Genomic DNA, 21,941 nt, shown 5'->3' with positions numbered 1-21,941 from the left:
AATCCTTTCTAGCCGGCCGCCGACAAACGATCTGGGCGCCCCCTTTCTCCACGGAATGTCTCCACTAGAGGTAGGGGTACCGCAGGGTTCCATCCTTAGCCCCATGCTATTTAACATCTTTATGGCCCCTCTGGCGGCAGTCGCGGAGTCTTTCGGTGCCCAGATCATATCTTACGCCGATGATACCCAGCTCCTGTTCACCTGTGACAGGGGCGGGACTTTCGATGGCGTACAGATCAAGGATTGTCTGGGGGCGGTTTTCGAGTGGTTTAGGTGTAATGGGTTAAAGTGCAATCCAGATAAGTCGGAGTAGCTCTTTTTTGGTTGCACCTCTGAGCCAGACTGGAAAGCCTGGTGGCCTCAAGATTTGTTTCCACCTGACTGTGTGTCCCTCAAGGCAAAAAATCTGGGAGTGATTGTGGACAGTGAATTGTCCTTTGGGCCACATGTTTTGTGCCTTTCAGGTAAATGTTTCGGCATTTTACGGATGCTGAGAAAGTTTCTTCCTCTAGTGTCTCTTCAGCATAGGAAGATTATTGTTCAGGCTTTGATCGGATCGCGACTGGACTACGCAAATGCCCTTTTTTTGGGTCTACCAAAATATCTTTTGACCCGTCTGCAAGTGGTCCAGAACTCGGCAGCCCGTGCTATCTACGGGCTTCCGAGAAGAGCCGGCGCCACGGCCCTATTGAAAGAGTTACACTGGCTGCCGATCGCCAAAAGAATTCTTTTTAAGTGCCTGACTTTTGCCTTTAAGGCTATACAAGACTCTGGCCCCAAGTACATAAGGAAACGTCTCTCCCGATATGTACCGGGCAGGGCCTTGAGATCATCTTTGCTATCTAAAATGACAGTCCCGGTCATTAGACGCGCACGGATGGGTGGTCGATCCTTCCGCTACCTGGTCCCGAAGGAGTGGAATGAATTACCATTTTCTCTTAGACAGGCTCCCAGTCTCCTTGCCTTTAGAAAGGAGCTTAAAACGTGGCTTTTTACTAAATAAACCTTTTTTCTTCTAGATAACCTGAGCCTTTTGTCTGTCTTCTCTTCGTGTTTGTTGTGTTCTGTTTTGTCTGCCAATGTTCTTCAGCAAAGCGCCGGGATGCTCCTGGGAGTAGCCGAGCGCTATAGAAGAAATAAATTAACATAACATAACATAACATAAAACCCATTGAGGGAAGATTGCAACGATTTATATGAAATAAAAGGTGTTAAGCGCCGACGAACTTCTGCCTCGTTGGTTAAAAATAACTTTGATTTATACATTGATCAATTAAAACTACTAGCTTTTAGTCAAAATCAACATCATCCACTTTAAAGACCACATTAACTAGTTCTTCTAATCTCGCACAGACAAAGTAAGATGCATTCCGATTGTCATGCATGCGACCAGACAGAAACTACACTTGTCTCATGCAAGCCAATGTAATTCCAAAAGCAAAGCATCAAAGGCTAGGAGTTACCTGTACTAGTTTACTTGAGCATTGCACAAAACCGCTTCCAATTTTACAAATAAGGGGACCAGACATAGAAAAGCAGCCAAATCACCAAGGTCGCACAACGAAGTCAAGTGTGAAAGAGGGGCTGCTTCTTTTGCAACCACCCTCTATCCTGGTCTGTATGGCCACTAGGAGCCCAAAATGTAGAGCACTAGTTCCCAAACAGGTGTGTCAAGAGCATAGAACCATGCCTATTAATACCAGACTACTGCCATAGCTCTCAACCTGTCAGTGGAGCCGTCGGCCCTCAGACACTGAAATGCCACCTTAGCAACTGTAGATCTAAAAGTGAAATGGCTTGCTTTTTGTCTTATAAAAAATAAAGTTTGCTTAACAATTATGTATTCCTCCACGGATATTGGCTATGAGGTGTCAAACTACTAAGTAACGCACACTGAAATCCACATCAAATCGGGATGAACCTGAGCCGGTAGAATATCCCAGCCCCACTGAGCGCTGCAATCACAGATGGGAATCCTGACAGAGGAAATATTTCGATTCTTCCTTCGGAGGTCGAGAAAACAAGTATTATTATCTGGGCCAACAATTACATTTATTAAGTGCAAAGAGGCATACGGTATGTAGAGTCCGGTATATAAACACGCATTATTTTTGGAGTTCTGTGGTGCTTTGACTTAATGTCCTAAAAAATGGCTGAATGTGTAATATTGGGAAGTGTACCGCCTTCAACTTTGCAAAGCTCGAATGTCAGGCAACAGTCATTGAAAAATCGCACTCGCTTCAACTTTTGCCTGGGGAAAAAAAAACTCAGACTGGAACAGGAAACTTTGTTTTTTTTTGTCTACAATTAAAGACCACGTGACTGCTATGCTTTTCATCACTGGTCTAATACACAAACTTGTCAAAATGCAAGTAAACACTGGCGGCGCATGTGTGCTTAATGAGCCGTGACAGAAAGCGCAATCGCAAGTGCGATCGAGATCAAAGAAAAAGACGTGCGGCTGAGTGTGATCCGTGAAAGACAGATGGCGGCTGCGTGCGTGCACGCTCGCATGAACGCAAGCGCTAGGCCAGCCAGTAGCACTTTTAAAACTCACCTACTAAATGTCTCTCCGAGCAGCGCATGCGCTGACTCAGCGAGACCTAAAAAAAACATTGACTACTTTGGAAGTAAATGAGTAATACTACTCACTGGAGTCATTGATTTGTTAAACTTAAGCCCAGGACTAAAGCAATTTCAGACTTACATGAAGTGATCTGGCAAACCTATTCCCAACACCACGAAATAGAGGCAAATTTGGGTCTTGGGAAATCCCCTGTGGCGCGCTCACCTTACTGCTTCAGCTGTACCCTAGTTAGGATTGATACCTGCACATATCTGTTTGAGTGAAACGAATGATGCAAACGCATGTGGCTGAAAGATAGGCTTAACCCAGACTGCAACTTTCCAACCCTCTCAAGTGAATTGTGAGAAATATATATGATTTAATGTAAGTGTGCGAGGTATTCTCTATACTTCAGGTTGTACTATCTATGTATGTATAATATAATCGGAAATTAGTGGTCACCTAATAATTGTGTGATTTGCTAATATGTTTTTAAGCACATATTGATAAGAACTCCGTTTGGTGAGCACTTTATTCTTGACACCTTACTTACAACAAAGACCTTAAGCTCTAAAGATAGACTTGATATCATTGAATAATAGGCTTGAATGACTAGCAGCTGATTCCTAATCAGCATTTGAGGGCCAATTGTTAGACCAGTAGTATCGCGATTTAACAATCCTGCTGCGAACACCAGTGCCGCAAATAGAAGGTGAATTAGTACCTATGGCGAGAAAAATAATGTCACAAACAATAGAATGTAATTATATGGAATGGCAATTGATTCTAAAGGTAAAAGAAGAATCATGGTGCTTCTTTATTTCCTGCACTAAATATGGGGTAAAATCCGATAGAGTGAAAAACTGTTCCTCTGGACATTAGATTTATTATTACCAAGTAAAAATTAGGCAAATCGTGCAGTGACACTGGTATTGTGTATTTCTGCATGTTAGAAATGGGATTTCTGGTTGGCTAGGGAATGCGCCTAAGCCAGGCAGAAACCACCACTCTACTCAGGGCAAGGGAGTTACACACTGAAGATAACCCCTGCTCACCCCCTTGGTAGCTTGACAGAGCAGTCAGACCTATCCCAGAGGCAATGTGAAAAGCGTTGGCGCAACACACTCACAGCAGCGACACTAGGCACACCACAAAAGAAACTCCTCACAAGGTTATATAAAAATAGCCTTTGTAATACCTATAGGTCACATTAGAACGTAATCATATATAAACACTATGCCACCTGGCACTAGGTATCACTTTACAGGGGATTATATACATTACAGGGCCAATCGCGCCACTGTCATAACCATTAGAACTCACAATTGTACTGTTAGAGAAACCTACCAGTAACTACTGCTAAATGTGCTCTTGGCACCACACATTAGCCATAAACATATTAGGCATAAATCATGAGGCATAAACATCATAGCACTTCCTAATATAGCAAGTTCTGCAAAACATTATCTACAGTAGTGCAGTACTTCCTAGCAGACATTTCAGGCCCCACGTAGGTATACACCCTCACCTCCGGTCCGTAAGCCCAACCAAAACATGGAGAAGAGCACCAGGCCGTCTGATCCTCCTCTGAGGCTCGTCTTGGGCTTCCCCACAATGCCCTCTGTCCCCAAAGTCGGGACTCACCTAACCTGAAGCCTTCAAACTGGACCCCTGGCTGCCAATGCAGCCAACACAATATGTAAGGCAAAAAGGGGGGGGGTGCAACTTCACCCTTGATTCAAAACTGGAGTGCCCCCACATTGCAGCTGCCCGCAATCTGGCGGTACAGCAGTGCAAACAAACCGGCACCAACAGTGTGCCATGCCAGCCCACTCACCGGGGCTTCTCTTCCTCACTGCCAATCAGGCCGGATTCTGGAGCTTGCAGTGAGCTCTCAACGTTGACCTCTCCTCTCGGGTTAAACAGGGAAGCAGGGAGGACACAGCAGTAGGGAGCCCACGAGGCTCCAGACTTCCCTCTGTGTTCTGCGAGCCAGTGAGACACGTCATCCAGGATCCCGCTAGGCTCCGGTCCTTCCTAGTGGTCCAGCTAGCGTGCGTGGCTCCATCTTCGTTGGGGCAGACACGCAAGGCTCTCCTCCTTTACACGGGGAGCCCTGCCCCCAGTCAGGCACAAGCTCGCCTGTCTTCCGGTTCCGGCGCTGCTTCCGCCGGCCGGCCACTCCCCAAGTCAGGCTCCAATCGCCTGACTTCCGGTTTCACAGAGCAAAGTCTCTGCAACGTTTTGGGGCTTCTGGGGACAAGCAGCAAAGTGCCCACCACACACAGTACTGAGCATGGGGGGTGCCGACATGCACACTGGCTGCTCCCCCTTCTCCAAGAACTCAACGGCAGTACCCTCACTTGTGCTGGTTAGGGAGCAGAGCCAAAAGTGCTCCTCCCAAGTTTCTGTAGACTCTGCTTAGAGTCAGAAAGCGCCTGCCTGGCGCTAGATCTCAGGAATCAACTAGGGCAGAGCTGAGCCCAGGTAGGCCAGCTCACAAGGCCTTCCAGCAGAGTGACGAACCTTCAGCCCCACAGCTCCAGCAAGTCTCCCCTCAACATGGGGTCACAGCCCCAATATTTATATCAGTTAGTATCTTTGTTCTCCCCCTGGCACAAGGCTCTATGGCCGGTCCAAGCCAGTTCCAGGGGGCACTTGAAAACACATGTACAGTGCACAACAACCTCCTTTGTTAGTGTAGGCTCTGGCCCAGACACACCACAGGGGGGCGGAGACAGCATTGTGCAAGGCAGGCACAGTCCTATTCAGGCGCAAGTTCTACTCCTCCCACTATTTCAAATGCAGATCGGCCTATTCAGCCTAGCGCGGACTCACCCAGCCCCTTTGGAGCCACTGCACCTCCCCAGGCACCAGGCAGGCACAAAGACACGTAGCACACAGAAATGGCCACTTCTAAAAGTGGCATTTCTAAAATAGTGATAATAAATCTGCGCACACCATTACACAGCATTTATTACCACTATTCAAAACATACCAAACTTGATCACGCTACTCCTCTCATATCAGGAATTACCACTGAAACGCATATCAGGGAATAACCAATGCATTCCTATGAGAGGGCAGCCTCGCAGTAGTGAGAAACCAAAATGGCTTTTTGTCACTAACAGGACATGCCACACAGTTAAGGCACATGTCCTACCTTTTACCTACAGCGCACCCTGCCTATAGGGCTTGCTAGGGCCTACCTTAAGGCTCTAGGGACTCCCCTTTTATGTAAGACGTGGCATCCACTTTATGTGCCACGTCACAGCGCCAGTAAACTGCGCACGCAGGCACTGCAATAGCAGAGGCCTGAGACAGGTTTGAAAGGCTACTTTAGTGGGTGGCGCAAGCAGCGCTGTAAGCCCACCAGTAGCATTTCATTTACTGGCCCCGGGTATATGAGATACCACTTTACAAGGGACTGATGGATAAATTAAATACGCCAAACAAGTGTAGACCAATCTTACCACGTTTACCATAGAGAGCACATGCACTTAAAGTGACCAGAGTCCTAAAACCACCACCAACAGGTCAGAAAAAATACCAGGAGGAAGGCAAAAAGTTCAGGGATGACCCTACAAAAAGGGCCAAGTCCAACACTGCACATTTATATCTGTACATTCAGCGCAGTGATTTTCTGGCTTTGGTATTCATTTGTAATGAAAATATGACAGAATTATAACTAAGAAGTAATATATGTAATGTATCACCTAGATTAGAATTACTAGGTCATGGTTTTTGTAAAGGATTAAGAGATAGTGTTCCTCAATGGTTTTTATTTACGTGTGTGTAACAAAAAAGATTTCCATGCAATCAAACCTTCTCATTTCACACTCTCTTTTAGCCCCACCATATGATCCTTGGGTTCAAGTATAATAAAACATACATTTTCATGTTAGAAGAACTAGCAGCAGTTTATCTTTAGAAGTTAGCTCATGCCTGTATCTTTGAACAAATTGCAATCACTGCAAAACCCCCCGACAAGCATTGGCAAAGCCAAAAGGTTGAGCCTTCTACGCCAACCTTATGGCAGTTCTTGTTTTGTCATGTTTTTTGCAAAACCTTTTTATTTGGGAAGCCGCTGGTTTTCACCATTCTAAAACAATCATTGACAAAAGGCAAACATGTTATGAAGGTGCTCATTGTAAAAGGGAAGCATACTATAACTCATATTGAAGTCAGCCAGTGGCTTGATGCATGGCTTGAGTCGGTTGGAGAAAAATGTGAATTACACAACAACAGACAAAAGGATGAAGTGTAACAGACAGTCCCTATGAGTAACTATGTCCTACACATAAGTGTAGCATAATCAAAAGAGCTTGGCAAAAACGGACCTAAAAAAGCGAATCGTTCTGCCGTTGACAGTCAGCCGCTTGCCTTTGAAAAGAAGGAAGTTAACCAAGAAAAAAGGCAAGAAAGAAAGAAGACAAGAAAGAAAGCAAGAAGGCAAGAAAGAAAGGAAGCTTGAAGAAAAGAAAGAGGGTATGAAAGAAAGAAGACAAGAAAGAAAGCAAGAAGGCAAGAAAGAAAGGAAGCTTGAAGAAAAGAAAGAAGGCATGAAAGAAAGAAGGTACAAAAGAAGGAAGGAAAGACAGCTGGCAAGAAATCAAGAAGACAGGAAGGAAAGATTGGAAGAAAGGATGTAAAAAAAGGAAAGAAAAAAGGAAAACAAGAAAGAATAAAAGAAAGAAGGAAAGAAAGAAGGAATGAAAGTCGAAAGGAAAAAGAAAGGATAGAAAGAAAAAGGAAAAATAAGGAAAAACAGATGGAAAGAATGAAGGACAGAGAAGGATTTAAAGGAAGAAGGAAAGAAAGGAAAAAAGGAAAGAAAGAAAATAAAAGATTGAAAGAAGCCAGAAAGAAGGGAAGAAAGAAACAAAAGGCAGTATGAAAGAAACAAACAAAGTGGGAAGAAAGAAATTTTAAAAAGTGTTGCATATGTTCCAAAGTAAACATGATAAAGGCTGATTTACTTCCTGAGCAAAGTTTAAAAAGCATTGATGAAATTGAGTCCAGAATAAAGGTGTTCTAGAGAATTGTGCACTTCTGAATTCACATGAATAATATTGAAACTTTTGGTTTGTGTACTGCATGCATAGTAAAAAACAAAAAATACTTAATACAGAACAGATTCAAATGGACACAGTCTGTTATGCTGTGAAAAAGGGCACTTCGAAAGAAATTTACAAAAGCATTGGCAGGAGACAGTATCTGATAAAGCTTGAATGTGGCCTGTGTTCTCATCGTGTAGAAAGCATCCTTCTATCACCTCAGGCTCTAAGTACAAGGGCAATATAAAATAATTATTAAACAAAAACACCAGCAGTGAAGGTAACTACCTTGTGTCTGGATGTGCTGATTGCGAAAGAGCAAAATGCAGTCACTGAAAAGTGAAGGTAACCAGTCGTTGGAATAATCAGACCCATTACCCCATGATGTGTGCTGTAGTGGGTGGCAGCAAAATGTAACTCAAACAATAACAGACCAATAGATGAGGAGAGGTGGCTGAAAGCCCTTTCATTAAATTAAATTATACAAATAATTTTAATAAAATCAAAATGTTTTGGCTAACAGCAGACCTAAAAACAAAAATTCATAGGCTCTCATTCTGCAGCTCAGTGGGTTTAAAACCGTGATCCGGGGACCCCTGAGGGTCCTCAAAGCCTATTGAGGGGGTCTGCGCCTACTTAGTAAATTAAATAATAACAGAATAATGAAGTGGATATCAATAGAGAAGCAAAATGTACAATTTAAAATGTTAAAACGTTTTGTAAATATGAAGGAATTTGAAATTGGAGGCTAAGAAAGAAGTTAGTATTCTCAGATTGATTCATGGGAGCAATGCAAGTGCATCAAACAAAATATAGTGTGGACGAGGAGTGGCCTCAATTGAATTTAGAAAAGCTCCAACCTTCCTTTTAAAATTACAATTTAGATTTTTTAATATTTGTTTGTGAATCAAATAGTATTTCAACATTTGTGTATTAGTTTAATGAATGCATGTTTGTGTATTGTTTGTGTATTGTTTTGCATTTCAAATCATTGAAATTGCTTAGGCCAGTTCCCGGGCTTCTATTAATGACTCATTGGGTGGTCTCAGAACTCCAGTAATGCTTCAGTGGGGGTCCATTGGTTCCAGAAATGATTAAGTGGGGGTCCATAGAAGTCAAAAGGTTAAGAAACACTGCTCTAGCTTAAATTGTCAGCGGTTACGTGGTGGTGCGTCAGCAGTTCCCACACCTTATTTCCATCACCTCTGCCTCATCCTGCAGGTTAGTTTGACTGGGCTGTTTCACACATTGGTGTGGAGAATCTCTTTTAAGATAGAACTAATTACTTTTATATTTACATTTCAGATGATATTCCCAGTTTGCCAAACTTGATCCCATTATTCATCACTATTGACCCCGAGCGGGACAGTCCCGAAGCTATTGCCAAGTATATCAAAGGTAAGTGTTTTCTGGCCTGTGTATTATAAATAGGTGGGCCTTCACAGGTGGAAAAACAATATTTGCATATCAATGGGACCACTCTTGTGTGTTCATATTGTGCGGAGTGTATTTAAGACACATTTGGGGTGGGTTTTGTAATTCTTCATCGATATCTGTTCAAATATTTTTTGGGGGGGTTAAAACAGTTCTATAGCTGGTTCAAGCTTACTTGGTTTTTTACACTTTATTCATATTAGTTTATTGAGCCTAATAAACTTGTACACAAATGCTTGGCAGCAGTGAATTAGATGTTTGAACCTAATCAAATCAATTCACAAAGCAGCTGTCATCCTGCAATTGTGTAGATTGCTGAAGAGTTCTTTACTATTTATTGTACTGCGTTCTTCACTTTGGAGAAATATGATATGTTTTGATGTTAATTAAGTTAAGTTCCAAATTATGGAAAAAAATTGAAATAATGGAGCCTGTAAATATTTGCAGTGTCCTTAAAGATTCCAGGATCAACTGGTGCTTTAATACCTGACTACGATCTCCGTTGCTTTCACGTATTCCTATGTAGTCCGTTTTATACTTTATATTTTAGAATTTTCTCCAAAACTGATCGGATTGACTGGTTCATCAGAACAAATTGAACAGGTTTCCAAAGCTTTCAGAGTCTATTACAGCCCGGGGCCCAAGGATGAGGACAACGACTATATAGTGAGTGAATCCATTGTTGCATCTTTCCCTATCTTATATTAACAAATTAATGTTTACAACCATTGGGCATTTTCAGTATGGCAGCAGGAAGTTACCTTGAATGAAAAACGTTTTGGTTCTTTGTGTCACTAATAAAAAATAAAAAGTTAATGTTTTTAATAAAAATGTGTAAACATTTGGAAGCTCCTTCACAACATCTGTGAGTGAAAGAATCTTTTTTTTATTTTTTAAAATCAAGTTTATTCGCATTTGAGATAGCAAAACTAACATAGACAGCATAAAAGTGCACATTATAGTAAGCCGATCAACGGCCGACAACAGGAGACCTGGCCTAGTTGGAAAGCCCTCGGACAAACCAGCTCGTGCAACAATATGGGAGAAAAATAAGTACCAAACTCAAGCCAATAGATTGAGCCATTTGCCCCAAACATTTTGGAAAATGTTCGGGACATCCCTGGGCCTCGAAGAGGGGTTCCTCCTGGGCCACGCACCAGTCCACTCCCTGCCGCCACCCACGTATGGTAGGGGATGTGGCTCGTGTCCAAGCTGCTGCAATATCTCGCTTGGCCACTGCCACCGCAGAGCCCAAGAAGTGTTTATCGGCTCTAGAGCCATCCAGGCCATCAAATACTCCCAGGAGAAGGTGTAAAGGGTCATGAGGGACCTGTCACCCCCGAGTCTGCTTGAGCTCTAATTCCGCACTTGACCAGAATGGAGCGAGTCCAGGGCACAGCCAGACCATGTGGTAAAAATCGTCCGGGACGTGGCAACATCGTGTACAATCAGGGGAGAGGCGTAATCCTGCTCTGTGTGAGCGCTCAGGGTGAGATATGCCGTGTGACGGTAGTAAAGTTGGATGAGACGTAGCTGAGAGGAGGTTTTCAGGGTTTTGGGAGCCATAAGGGTGTCTCGCCAGTCAGCTTCCTCCAGGGGGCCCAGCCAGCCCTTCCAGCGGGTTCGCAGCGAGTCAAAGGTAGTGGGGCCATTGTTCACGAGGGAGCGGTAAATCCACGACACCCCCCCACCCCCTACTTAGGTCCCCCATCATGACTTGGACTTCTAGCGGACTAAACTCAGGGAGTGAGGTGCCTGGTGAAGAGAGACAGAATCTTAGTACTCACAGAAGAGTAAATGGCACGGCAAGTGGTAATGCTGGTTCACTACATTTATAACGGTTCTTCTGGTTGGTACAGATGTGTATGGTTGTGTACTGCTTCCCATTCAGGGGTTCTTTCACTTACAGTTCTCTGTAATCTTTGTTGTTTATCTTTGTTGTGACAGAATTCTGTGTGAGTGTTGTTATGCTAAAGATTTTTTAACCGGTCTGTGATGAGCTCCAGTGAGGTAATCGTTGGAATGCTAATGTTGGAGGTGATGTTAAGAGAGTAAGGTGACCCCTGAAGAGTAGGGAGCTTGGAATGTGGGTGTTACACCTGTCATCATTAGGATGGGCACCCCCCTCCCCCCTGAAGTTTTGTCTTTTGCCTCCCACTGTTTGCTGTATCTTTTTGCTGGCTTTAGGACTCTGAGCACTTTACCACTGCTAACCAGTGCTAAAGTGACTGTGCTTCTCCCCTAAACATGGTGACATTGGTGTATACCTGATTGGCATATTTAGTTTACCTTGAAGTCCCTTGTAAAGTGGTACCCCATGTACCCAGGGCCTGTACTCTAAATGCTACTAGTAGGCCTGCTGCATTGGTTGTGCCACCCACACAAGTAGCCTTTCAAACCTGTCTCAGGCCTGCCATTGCAAGGCCTGTGTGCGCAGTTTACTGCCACTTAGACTTGGCATTTAAAACCACTTGCCAAGTCTTAAAACTACCCTTTTATTACACATAAGTACGTTTTACATATCCTGATCGTGACAAACCACTAAATTAGTTTCTCACTGCAGTAAGACCTACTCCTTCCATAGTCTAGCATTGAGGATTCCTTAAGGTACCTTTTAAGCTGTAATAACTGATTGGAAAAGAGTAGCTATGTCATGTTTAATATCTTTGAAATGGTGATGATAAATCCTTTTTAGTGGTAAAGTTGGATTTGACATTACCATTTTAGAAATACCATTTCTAGAAAATGGACATTTCACTGCTCTTAACTTTTCTCAGTGCTCCTGCAGCTTGTCTCCAATTCACAGCTAGGCTGAGTGACAGCTACACGTTGTGCATACTCTCTAGACAATCACATCTGCATTTATCTGCATATTGATAGTCTCCCTGGGCAGGGAAAGGGAGCAGTGGTTCGCACGTGCATCGAATAGGTGGTGTCCTGCCCTCTCGCAAAGGGTTGATTACCCTCTACTAGTTGTCTGGAGCCAGAGCTGGGCTGAAAAGGATCCTTGTGCACTTCAGAGAGTTCCTTTCAAGTTACCCCCTATATTAAAGGCACTTTTGGGTATAGGTATCAGGCCTCTGGCAGAAACTCTGCTGGAGTAAAGGCTGCTGTGCTGAAGGATTGCCACTCTGCTGTGCCTGACTGTTCTAAGGAACTGCTTCCCTGCTTTGTTGCAGTGGTTCCGTTGGGTGAAAGTATTGCTTTGCGCATTAGGCTTAGTCACGCGTTATTCGAACAATATACAATAATTAAACTGTAAGCAACACACAAGACAGTTCAAATGCAAGACAAATTCTTTATATATGAATTACGTCATTCATATATGTATACATCAATATTTCACGAAGGGCCGTCAGGCAATGGTGTGATGACACAAGTGACACAGTGAATAATAGGTGCTCGGTGACAGTGTGCGTGATATGTACAGTAGTTTAAAATCGAAATTATTCGAAAGTGGCCAGGGGGTGTACAATAGTAAAGCTGCGCAATGGAAGAGTTCTTTTTTGGCGCAGAATCTTTGCGAAGGTCCACAAAATAGTCGACGTTTCAACCCTAGTACTGCACTCTTGATAGGTCAGTGCGGGTCTTCATCAGGACTTGAATTAAGCGTGACGGCCTGTGTGTAAAAAAGGGACTAAGTCAGGTCAGGTGTGTTGACACTAGAAAAAGGATCTATGTACTAAGGGTGGTAGATGACTCACCTTAGAAAGAGAATTTTAAATTTCAAAATGGTCTAAGTCTATGGAGTAGGTAAGCATCCGGCATGTGTCTCAGGATGGGGTTCACTCCAGTGGTCTATCGTGTTGATGGGCCTGTAAGCAATTACAATCATTGTAAATATAAGAAAGAGTGGGTGTGTGTTAACGACCAACGAGATAGGGGAGCCTGACTTGCTCACCTATGTTAATTCACTCAGGGCTCCATCGTTGTGTCTAATGTTGGTGGTATCTAGAAGATAATAAATAACGGGGGTTTAGCGTGAAAAAACCATTGCATATTTGCCGTATGGTGGGCTGAAATGGTGCACGGTTGACGCTCACCTATTTGCTTGCGAAGTGCTGTCTATAATCCAGACCCTTCTATCTCCTTAGTGTGGGTAACATTGGCTTCTTCAGACGAAATTTACTGTAAAGAAGCAAGGTTCAAGTTTAAGTTAGATAGCCTTGGATCCGAAGGGACCAGGTCTTGGAATAAACGAGGTTGCTTAGGGATTCCCAATTACCTTATTCGGAAGAACGGGCAGCCGGCCTGTGGGTCCTGGCTCGTCTGATTGAATCGGCAAGGGAGTCTGCGGTGAGTCTGCATAAAAGCCTAGTGCGGCGTGCGCGTGGACGCCGAGCGCTGTAGGTTGCTGGGCAACGGGTTGCGCTAACGTCGATGGACGTAACATGTTACCATGGTGACAGAGTACAAATACGTCATCTGAGGGATTCTGTGCGCCAATTGGTGAGCCCTGAGTGATGCGAGGCGCGAGCGTCAACGGACGTCACTGCTCGTCATATGTTACCATCGTAACAACGTAAACCAAGAGTGTCATCTAAGGAAATCCCATACGCCGATTGCTGAGACGCAAGTGATGCGTGGCGAGAGCGTCAAGGAACGTCACTTGTTGTGGTGACCAAGTGAATATTTACGTCAAACATAGTGGAATCAATCCACCAATTAAGGAGTGTCTGGGCACAATTAATTAAGGATCGAAGTGTACAGTGAATGTTAGCATGTACGGCGATCGATGTGATTCTGATCTCATACAGGATAATTGACATATGAACACTTAATTAAGCAGTCAGCATGGGATTAAAGTCTCCATACAAAGTTTCAACATGTGCTCGGGTACAGATAAAAATTTTTTAAATAAAATTAAAAAGATTCCAGTGATTTGTGCTACATTGTGCGGTTCATAGCAGTCATGCACATAACATAGACAAATTCAGGGAGTGCCAAACACTACATCGGTAAAGAAGTCAGACAGTTCTAAATATACTGAAATTGGGGGGGGGGAAATTACACACAGTGAATCCAAAGTATGTTGAATGATTCAGCCAATTTTGTAATGTAGTCAAGTGACTCCTGTATACCGAGCTAAGGGGGTGATCAAAGTAGGCCCATTTGTTTTGAGATCTCCTCCATCTCATTCAACCCGTTCTGGACCGAGTTAAGTAAATGGATCCATCTACACTCCTTGTAGTTCAGTAACCTCGCAATTGACCCACCCCTGTTGCTAGGGATAATCTTTTCAAGTACCCACCATGTGATGTTATTGGGAGAGTGATTGTGTGAGGCATAGTGCTCGACCATAGGGGCCTCATGTACCTTACATCTTATCCTGCTCATGTGCTGCAGAATTCGTACTTTCACTTTCTGAGTTGTTTGTCCCACATATGTAAGTCCGCAAGGGCATTGGATGGCATAAATAACATTCATGCTGTTACAATTAGTAAACTGGGAAAGTTTGTATGTTCTACCAGTATATGTGAATGTAGTTCCTTCATAGCATACGTCACACGCCTTGCATTGCCCACATTTGTGGTGTCCAGTTACAGGTGCCAGCCCCAAAAGGTCCCTGAGGTCAGGTTGTTTGGGTGTGTCCAAGTAGGCATTCACCACCGAATCCTTAATGTTTTTACCTCTCTTGAAGGCGAATGTAGGGTCTTGTGATATCTGTAGTTCACTCGCGACCAGGTTCCAATATTTCTTTACAACTTTCTTTATTTCATTGCTTTTGGTGTTAAATGTAGTCACACAGACTATTTTGTCTGCCTCTGGTTGTTTTTGGTTGGTCTCTAACAATTGTTCCCGGGGGCAGTACCATGCCCGTTTCTTTGCCCGTTTGAGTAGGCCTCTTGGATAACCTCTCTCTCTGAGTCTGGACACTAATATTTCAGATTCCCTGAAGTAGTCTGTCCTTCTTGTGCAGTTCCTCCTCAGTCTGAGGAATTGGCCATAAGGGAGGTTGTCTCGCAGGCTGCGTGGGTGATGGGACTGGTATTTGAGTAAAGAGTTTCTTTCCATGGGTTTTCGATACAGATCACAATATAGCAGATTATCTTGTGAACGGAATGTTAAGTCCAGAAAATCAATTGCTTCGTTATTGCTTGTCATTGTGAACTGGATATCTGTAGATCTCATATTTAACCAGGTAAAGAAATTATTGAGTTCGATGTTGTCCCCATTCCAAATCATTATCACGTCGTCTATATAGCGCTTCCATACTGCGATGGCATTCAGGTATGGGTTGTCCAGACTATATAGATGTTCCTCTTCGTAATGGTCCATGTACACATTCGCTAGACTTGGGGCATATGTAGCCCCCATGGCTACGCCCTTGCACTGGTAATAAAATTGTTTTTTGAAGGTAAAGTAATTCTTTTTCATGGCAATATCCAGTAAAGAGATCAAAAATTCAGTGGGGATCCAATGCGGTCTTGATCTGGAGTCCAATGTGTTTCTGATGATATCCAATGCAGTGTCTTGAGGAATTGAAGTGTACAAGGAGGACACGTCTAGTGTGACCAAGAGCTGAGTATGGGGATCGAATGCCTGTCCTTCTAGTATTTGGATGGCGTGTGTCGTGTCCCTTATGAATGATTTTGTTTTTGACACGAAGGGTTGTAAAAAATAGTCTATAAATTGATTGAGTGGCTCCAGGATTGAGCCACATCCCGAGACAATGGGTCTTCCAGGTGGCTTCTCCAATCGTTTGTGTATTTTAGGTAAGGTATAGATGGTCGGTGTTCGAGGGTCTTTGCTGTTGAGGAAATCGTATTCATGCTGGCTTAGGAATCCTTTAGAGAGACCTCCTTTGGTCACTTTTTCTATCATAGAGTTTAAAAGAGGCATAGGGTCACGTGGGGTTGGTTGGTAACTATCCTCCATTCCTAGTTGTCGTTCAAGCTCCTCTACATAGTAGTCTGTGTTTTGTAGTACCACTGCACCACCCTTATCAGCTGACTTGATAACGATGTTTTTATTGTCGCTCAAGGAACGTAAGGCACTTTTTTCTTCTTTGCTGATGTTGTATTTTATGTACTTCCTTTCTGCCACAATTTGCATAGTTTCTTCGAGTACAATCTTCTCATATGCAAGTATTTTATCACTCACCATATGTGCCCCTGGGGTGAAAGTTGAGATGGGTCTAAATCCTGTGGCAGCAGGCACAGGGTTGTAGGTATTTTTGCTAAAATAGTACTTCAATCTGATTTTGCGAAAGAAGCGTTGCAGCTCAATTTTAATCTGAAAAGAGTCAGGGATGGTTGTGGGGACAAAGGAAAGTCCTTTGGCAAGTACATCTTTTTCAGCCTGGGACATGGTGTGACTTGATAGGTTGATGATTGGATCAGATTTAAGGTTCTCTATTTCCTGTGTTAGATTTTTTACGTATTCTACACGGAGGCAAACTTACAGATGGTAGAGGTTCACACACCCTTTGTCCAGTCTCCTGACCAATCGGGGACTACTCTACAACCCACACCCCATTTGATTGAAGCCAACATCATGCTTCCAATGAATCAGAATAGCACTAACTCATCTGATCCAATCATCAACCTATCAAGTCACACCATGTCCCAGGCTGAAAAAGATGTACTTGCCAAAGGACTTTCCTTTGTCCCCACAACCATCCCTGACTCTTTTCAGATTAAAATTGAGCTGCAACGCTTCTTTCGCAAAATCAGATTGAAGTACTATTTTAGCAAAAATACCTACAACCCTGTACCTGCTGCCACAGGATTTAGACCCATCTCAACTTTCACCCCAGGGGCACATATGGTGAGTGATAAAATACTTGCATATGAGAAGATTGTACTCGAAGAAACTATGCAAATTGTGGCAGAAAGAAAGTACATAAAATACAACATCAGCAAAGAAGAAAAAAGTGCCTTACGTTCCTTGAGCGACAATAAAAACATCGTTATCAAGTCAGCTGATAAGGGTGGTGCAGTGGTACTACAAAACACAGACGACTATGTAGAGGAGCTTGAACGACAACTAGGAATGGAGGATAGTTACCAACCAACCCCACGTGACCCTATGCCTCTTTTAAAGTCTATGATAGAAAAAGTGACCAAAGGAGGTCTCTCTAAAGGATTCCTAAGCCAGCATGAATATGATTTCCTCAACAGCAAAGACCCTCGAACACCGACCATCTATACCTTACCTAAAATACACAAACGATTGGAGAAGCCACCTGGAAGACCCATTGTCTCGGGATGTGGCTCAATCCTGGAGCCACTCAATCAATTTATAGACTATTTTTTACAACCCTTCGTGTCAAAAACAAAATCATTCATAAGGGACACGACACACGCCATCCAAATACTAGAAGGACAGGCATTCGATCCCCATACTCAGCTCTTGGTCACACTAGACGTGTCCTCCTTGTACACTTCAATTCCTCAAGACACTGCATTGGATATCATCAGAAACACATTGGACTCCAGATCAAGACCGCATTGGATCCCCACTGAATTTTTGATCTCTTTACTGGATATTGCCATGAAAAAGAATTACTTTACCTTCAAAAAACAATTTTATTACCAGTGCAAGGGCGTAGCCATGGGGGCTACATATGCCCCAAGTCTAGCGAATGTGTACATGGACCATTACGAAGAGGAACATCTATATAGTCTGGACAACCCATACCTGAATGCCATCGCAGTATGGAAGCGCTATATAGACGACGTGATAATGATTTGGAATGGGGACAACATCGAACTCAATAATTTCTTTACCTGGTTAAATATGAGATGTACAGATATCCAGTTAACAATGACAAGCAATAACGAAGCAATTGATTTTCTGGACTTAACATTCCGTTCACAAGATAATCTGCTATATTGTGATCTGTATCGAAAACCCATGGAAAGAAACTCTTTACTCAAATACCAGTCCCATCACCCACGCAGCCTGCGAGACAACCTCCCTTATGGCCAATTCCTCAGACTGAGGAGGAACTGCACAAGAAGGACAGACTACTTCAGGGAATCTGAAATATTAGTGTCCAGACTCAGAGAGAGAGGTTATCCAAGAGGCCTACTCAAACGGGCAAAGAAACGGGCATGGTACTGCCCCCGGGAACAATTGTTGGAGACCAACCAGAGGCAGACAAAATAGTCTGTGTGACTACATTTAACACCAAAAGCAATGAAATAAAGAAAGTTGTAAAGAAATATTGGAACCTGGTCGCGAGTGAACTACAGATATCACAAGACCCTACATTCGCCTTCAAGAGAGGTAAAAACATTAAGGATTCGGTGGTGAATGCCTACTTGGACACACCTAAACAACCTGACCTCAGGGACCTTTTGGGGCTGGCACCTGTAACTGGACACCACAAATGTGGGCAATGCAAGGCGTGTGACGTATGCTATGAAGGAACTACATTCACATATATTGGTAGAACATACAAACTTTCCCAGTTTACTAATTGTAACAGCATGAATGTTATTTATGCCATCCAATGCCCTTGCGGACTTACATATGTGGGACAAACAACTCAGAAAGTGAAAGTACGAATTCTGCAGCACATGAGCAGGATAAGATGTAAGGTACATGGGGCCCCTATGGTCGAGCACTATGCCTCACACAATCACTCTCCCAATAACATCACATGGTGGGTACTTGAAAAGATTATCCCTAGCAACAGGGGTGGGTCAATTGCGAGGTTACTGAACTACAAGGAGTGTAGATGGATCCATTTACTTAACTCGGTCCAGAACGGGTTGAATGAGATGGAGGAGATCTCAAAACAAATGGGCCTACTTTGATCACCCCCTTAGCTCGGTATACAGGAGTCACTTGACTACATTACAAAATTGGCTGAATCATTCAACATACTTTGGATTCACTGTGTGTAATTTCCCCCCCCAATTTCAGTATATTTAGAACTGTCTGACTTCTTTACCGATGTAGTGTTTGGCACTCCCTGAATTTGTCTATGTTATGTGCATGACTGCTATGAACCGCACAATGTAGCACAAATCACTGGAATCTTTTTAATTTTATTTTAAAAAATTTTATCTGTACCCGAGCACATGTTGAAACTTTGTATGGAGACTTTAATCCCATGCTGACTGCTTAATTAAGTGTTCATATGTCAATTATCCTGTATGAGATCAGAATCACATCGATCGCCGTACATGCTAACATTCACTGTACACTTCGATCCTTAATTAATTGTGCCCAGACACTCCTTAATTGGTGGATTGATTCCACTATGTTTGACGTAAATATTCACTTGGTCACCACAACAAGTGACGTTCCTTGACGCTCTCGCCACGCATCACTTGCGTCTCAGCAATCGGCGTATGGGATTTCCTTAGATGACACTCTTTGTTTACGTTGTTACGATGGTAACATATGACGAGCAGTGACGTCCGTTGACGCTCGCGCCTCGCATCACTCAGGGCTCACCAATTGGCGCACAGAATCCCTCAGATGACGTATTTGTACTCTGTCACCATGGTAACATGTTACGTCCATCGACGTTAGCGCAACCCGTTGCCCAGCAACCTACAGCGCTCGGCGTCCACGCGCACGCCGCACTAGGCTTTTATGCAGACTCACCGCAGACTCCCTTGCCGATTCAATCAGACGAGCCAGGACCCACAGGCCGGCTGCCCGTTCTTCCGAATAAGGTAATTGGGAATCCCTAAGCAACCTTGTTTATTCCCAGACCTGGTCCCTTCGGATCCAAGGCTATCTAACTTAAACTTGAACCTTGCTTCTTTACAGTAAATTTCGTCTGAAGAAGCCAATGTTACCCACACTAAGGAGATAAAAGGGTCTGGATTATAGACAGCACTTCGCAAGCAAATAGGTGAGCGTCAACCGTGCACCATTTCAGCCCACCATACGGCAAATATGCAATGGTTTTTTCACGCTAAACCCCCGTTATTTATTATCTTCTAGATACCACCAACATTAGACACAACGATGGAGCCCTGAGTGAATTAACATAGGTGAGCAAGTCAGGCTCCCCTATCTTGTTGGTCGTTAACACACACCCACTCTTTCTTATATTTACAATGATTGTAATTGCTTACAGGCCCATCAACACGATAGACCACTGGAGTGAACCCCATCCTGAGACACATGCCGGATGCTTACCTACTCCATAGACTTACACCATTTTGAAATTTAAAATTCTCTTTCTAAGGTGAGTCATCTACCACCCTTAGTACATAGATCCTTTTTCTAGTGTCAACACACCTGACCTGACTTAGTCCCTTTTTTACTCACAGGCCGTCACGCTTAATTCAAGTCCTGATGAAGACCCGCACTGACCTATCAAGAGTGCAGTACTAGGGTTGAAACGTCGACTATTTTGTGGACCTTCGCATAGAATCTGAGCCAAAAAAGAACTCTTCCATTGCGCAGCTTTACTATTGTACACCCCCTGGCCACTTTCGAATAATTTCGATTTTAAACTACTGTACATATCACGCACACTGTCACCGAGCACCTATTATTCACTGTGTCACTTGTCATCACACCATTGCCTGACGGCCCTTCGTGAAATATTGATGTATACATATATGAATGACGTAATTCATATATAAAGAATTTGTCTTGCATTTGAACTGTCTTGTGTGTTGCTTACAGTTTAATTATTGTATATTGTTCGAATAACGCGTGACTAAGCCTAATGCGCAAAGCAATACTTTCACCCAACAGAACCACTGTTACCTTATAAACTTACTGCCCAGGTTCTGAGGGATACTGGGTCACCCCATTATTTGTTTAGATATCCCTGCTTTGTTGAGCTGCCCTGTTGCCTGCTGACCTCTGTCCTGCTAAGAGGACCAAAGACTAAGCCCAAGTTAATCCAAGGGCTTGCTGGTCTGCTCCCTGTTCTCCCCAAGGTCTCAGGGACATCAAAGACCTCATGATATGTTTACTTCCTGCTCATTGTGCTGTTCTGCAACGTACAAGCGCTCCACTTTGGGAGAGCCAAAACTCATGTGTGGAACTATCGCGCTGGGCTCGGAGTGCCGAGTTTTGTCTTAGCAGAGGTTCTGCTTGGCAGCCCTTCCTGCTCGTGACTGCCTTTCCCCCAGAGACGAGCCGATCAGCTCTGCTAATCTCCTTTAACCATCGCCGCATTGAAAGAACGCCTTTCAGCACGGCGCCTTTAGCCGAGCGGGCGTGCTGCAATTAACGCTGCACCAAGGGAATCCCTTCGTGCGGCCCTTAAACTTGGCAGGCATGTCGGAATTAATGCCGCTCCAAGGGAATCCCTCAGCGCAGCTCTTTCCGCCGAGCGTGCTTGCCGAGAGACGCCGGTGGAGCCTGTGCCAGCAACCAGCCTGAGAGGCCTGAGTGCGCCTCCGTGTCCTGTAGTCATGAGCAACGCTGGGAATCTAATTCTAAAGGTACTGGGTGCGGTGGGGTCCCACGGCGTGATTGCTTCGGCTGAATTGCAGAATCACTAGGTCTAATGACCAACAGTAACTTGTTTCAGCTATGATTGTAGCGAGTATACTTTGCAATAACGCTCATCGTGACTGTGCATTCATTACAGCAGCAACGATACCCTGAACTACATAATTTATGATCTTTAAAACCCCGCTTTTGCATTGATTCATTAAAATGATATCTAATGATCTACTATTTGGATTTTTGTCATTTTGGTTTTATTATATGCAGAAACAAATCCCTATTGTTCTAAACCTGTATGGAGTCTTTTTGTGGTGTATTCATTGTGTTGCTGTGTGTGTGTTGCACAAATACTTTACAAATTGCCTCTTAGGGTAAGCCTGCCTGCTCTGTGCCAAGCTTCCAGAGGGTGAGCGCAGGTTATTATAGGTGTATATCTAGCTTACCCTGGCTAGAGTGGTGGGTTCTGTCTGCCTTAGGTGCATACTTTAGCCAACCAGAAGCCC

At 43.7% G+C, this 21,941-nt stretch overlaps 1 protein-coding gene across 1 annotated transcript in view; it reads left to right on the top strand.

Annotated features, from left to right (window-relative positions):
• SCO1 (synthesis of cytochrome C oxidase 1) overlaps window positions 1-21,941 on the top strand; it is a 172,618-nt gene that overhangs the window by 101,041 nt on the left and 49,636 nt on the right. The window contains exons 5-6 of the mRNA XM_085616746.1: window positions 8,929-9,021; window positions 9,608-9,723. Of these exons, the coding sequence (XP_085472872.1) occupies window positions 8,929-9,021; window positions 9,608-9,723 (209 nt within the window). The remainder of the gene's footprint in view (window positions 1-8,928; window positions 9,022-9,607; window positions 9,724-21,941) is intronic.

This window comes from Triturus cristatus, chromosome 7 (genome assembly GCF_964204655.1).
Source record: "Triturus cristatus chromosome 7, aTriCri1.1, whole genome shotgun sequence".
Classification (NCBI taxonomy): domain Eukaryota; kingdom Metazoa; phylum Chordata; class Amphibia; order Caudata; family Salamandridae; genus Triturus; species Triturus cristatus.
Note: the sequence above shows the minus strand (reverse complement) of the source record. Positions and strands in the feature narration are given on the sequence as shown.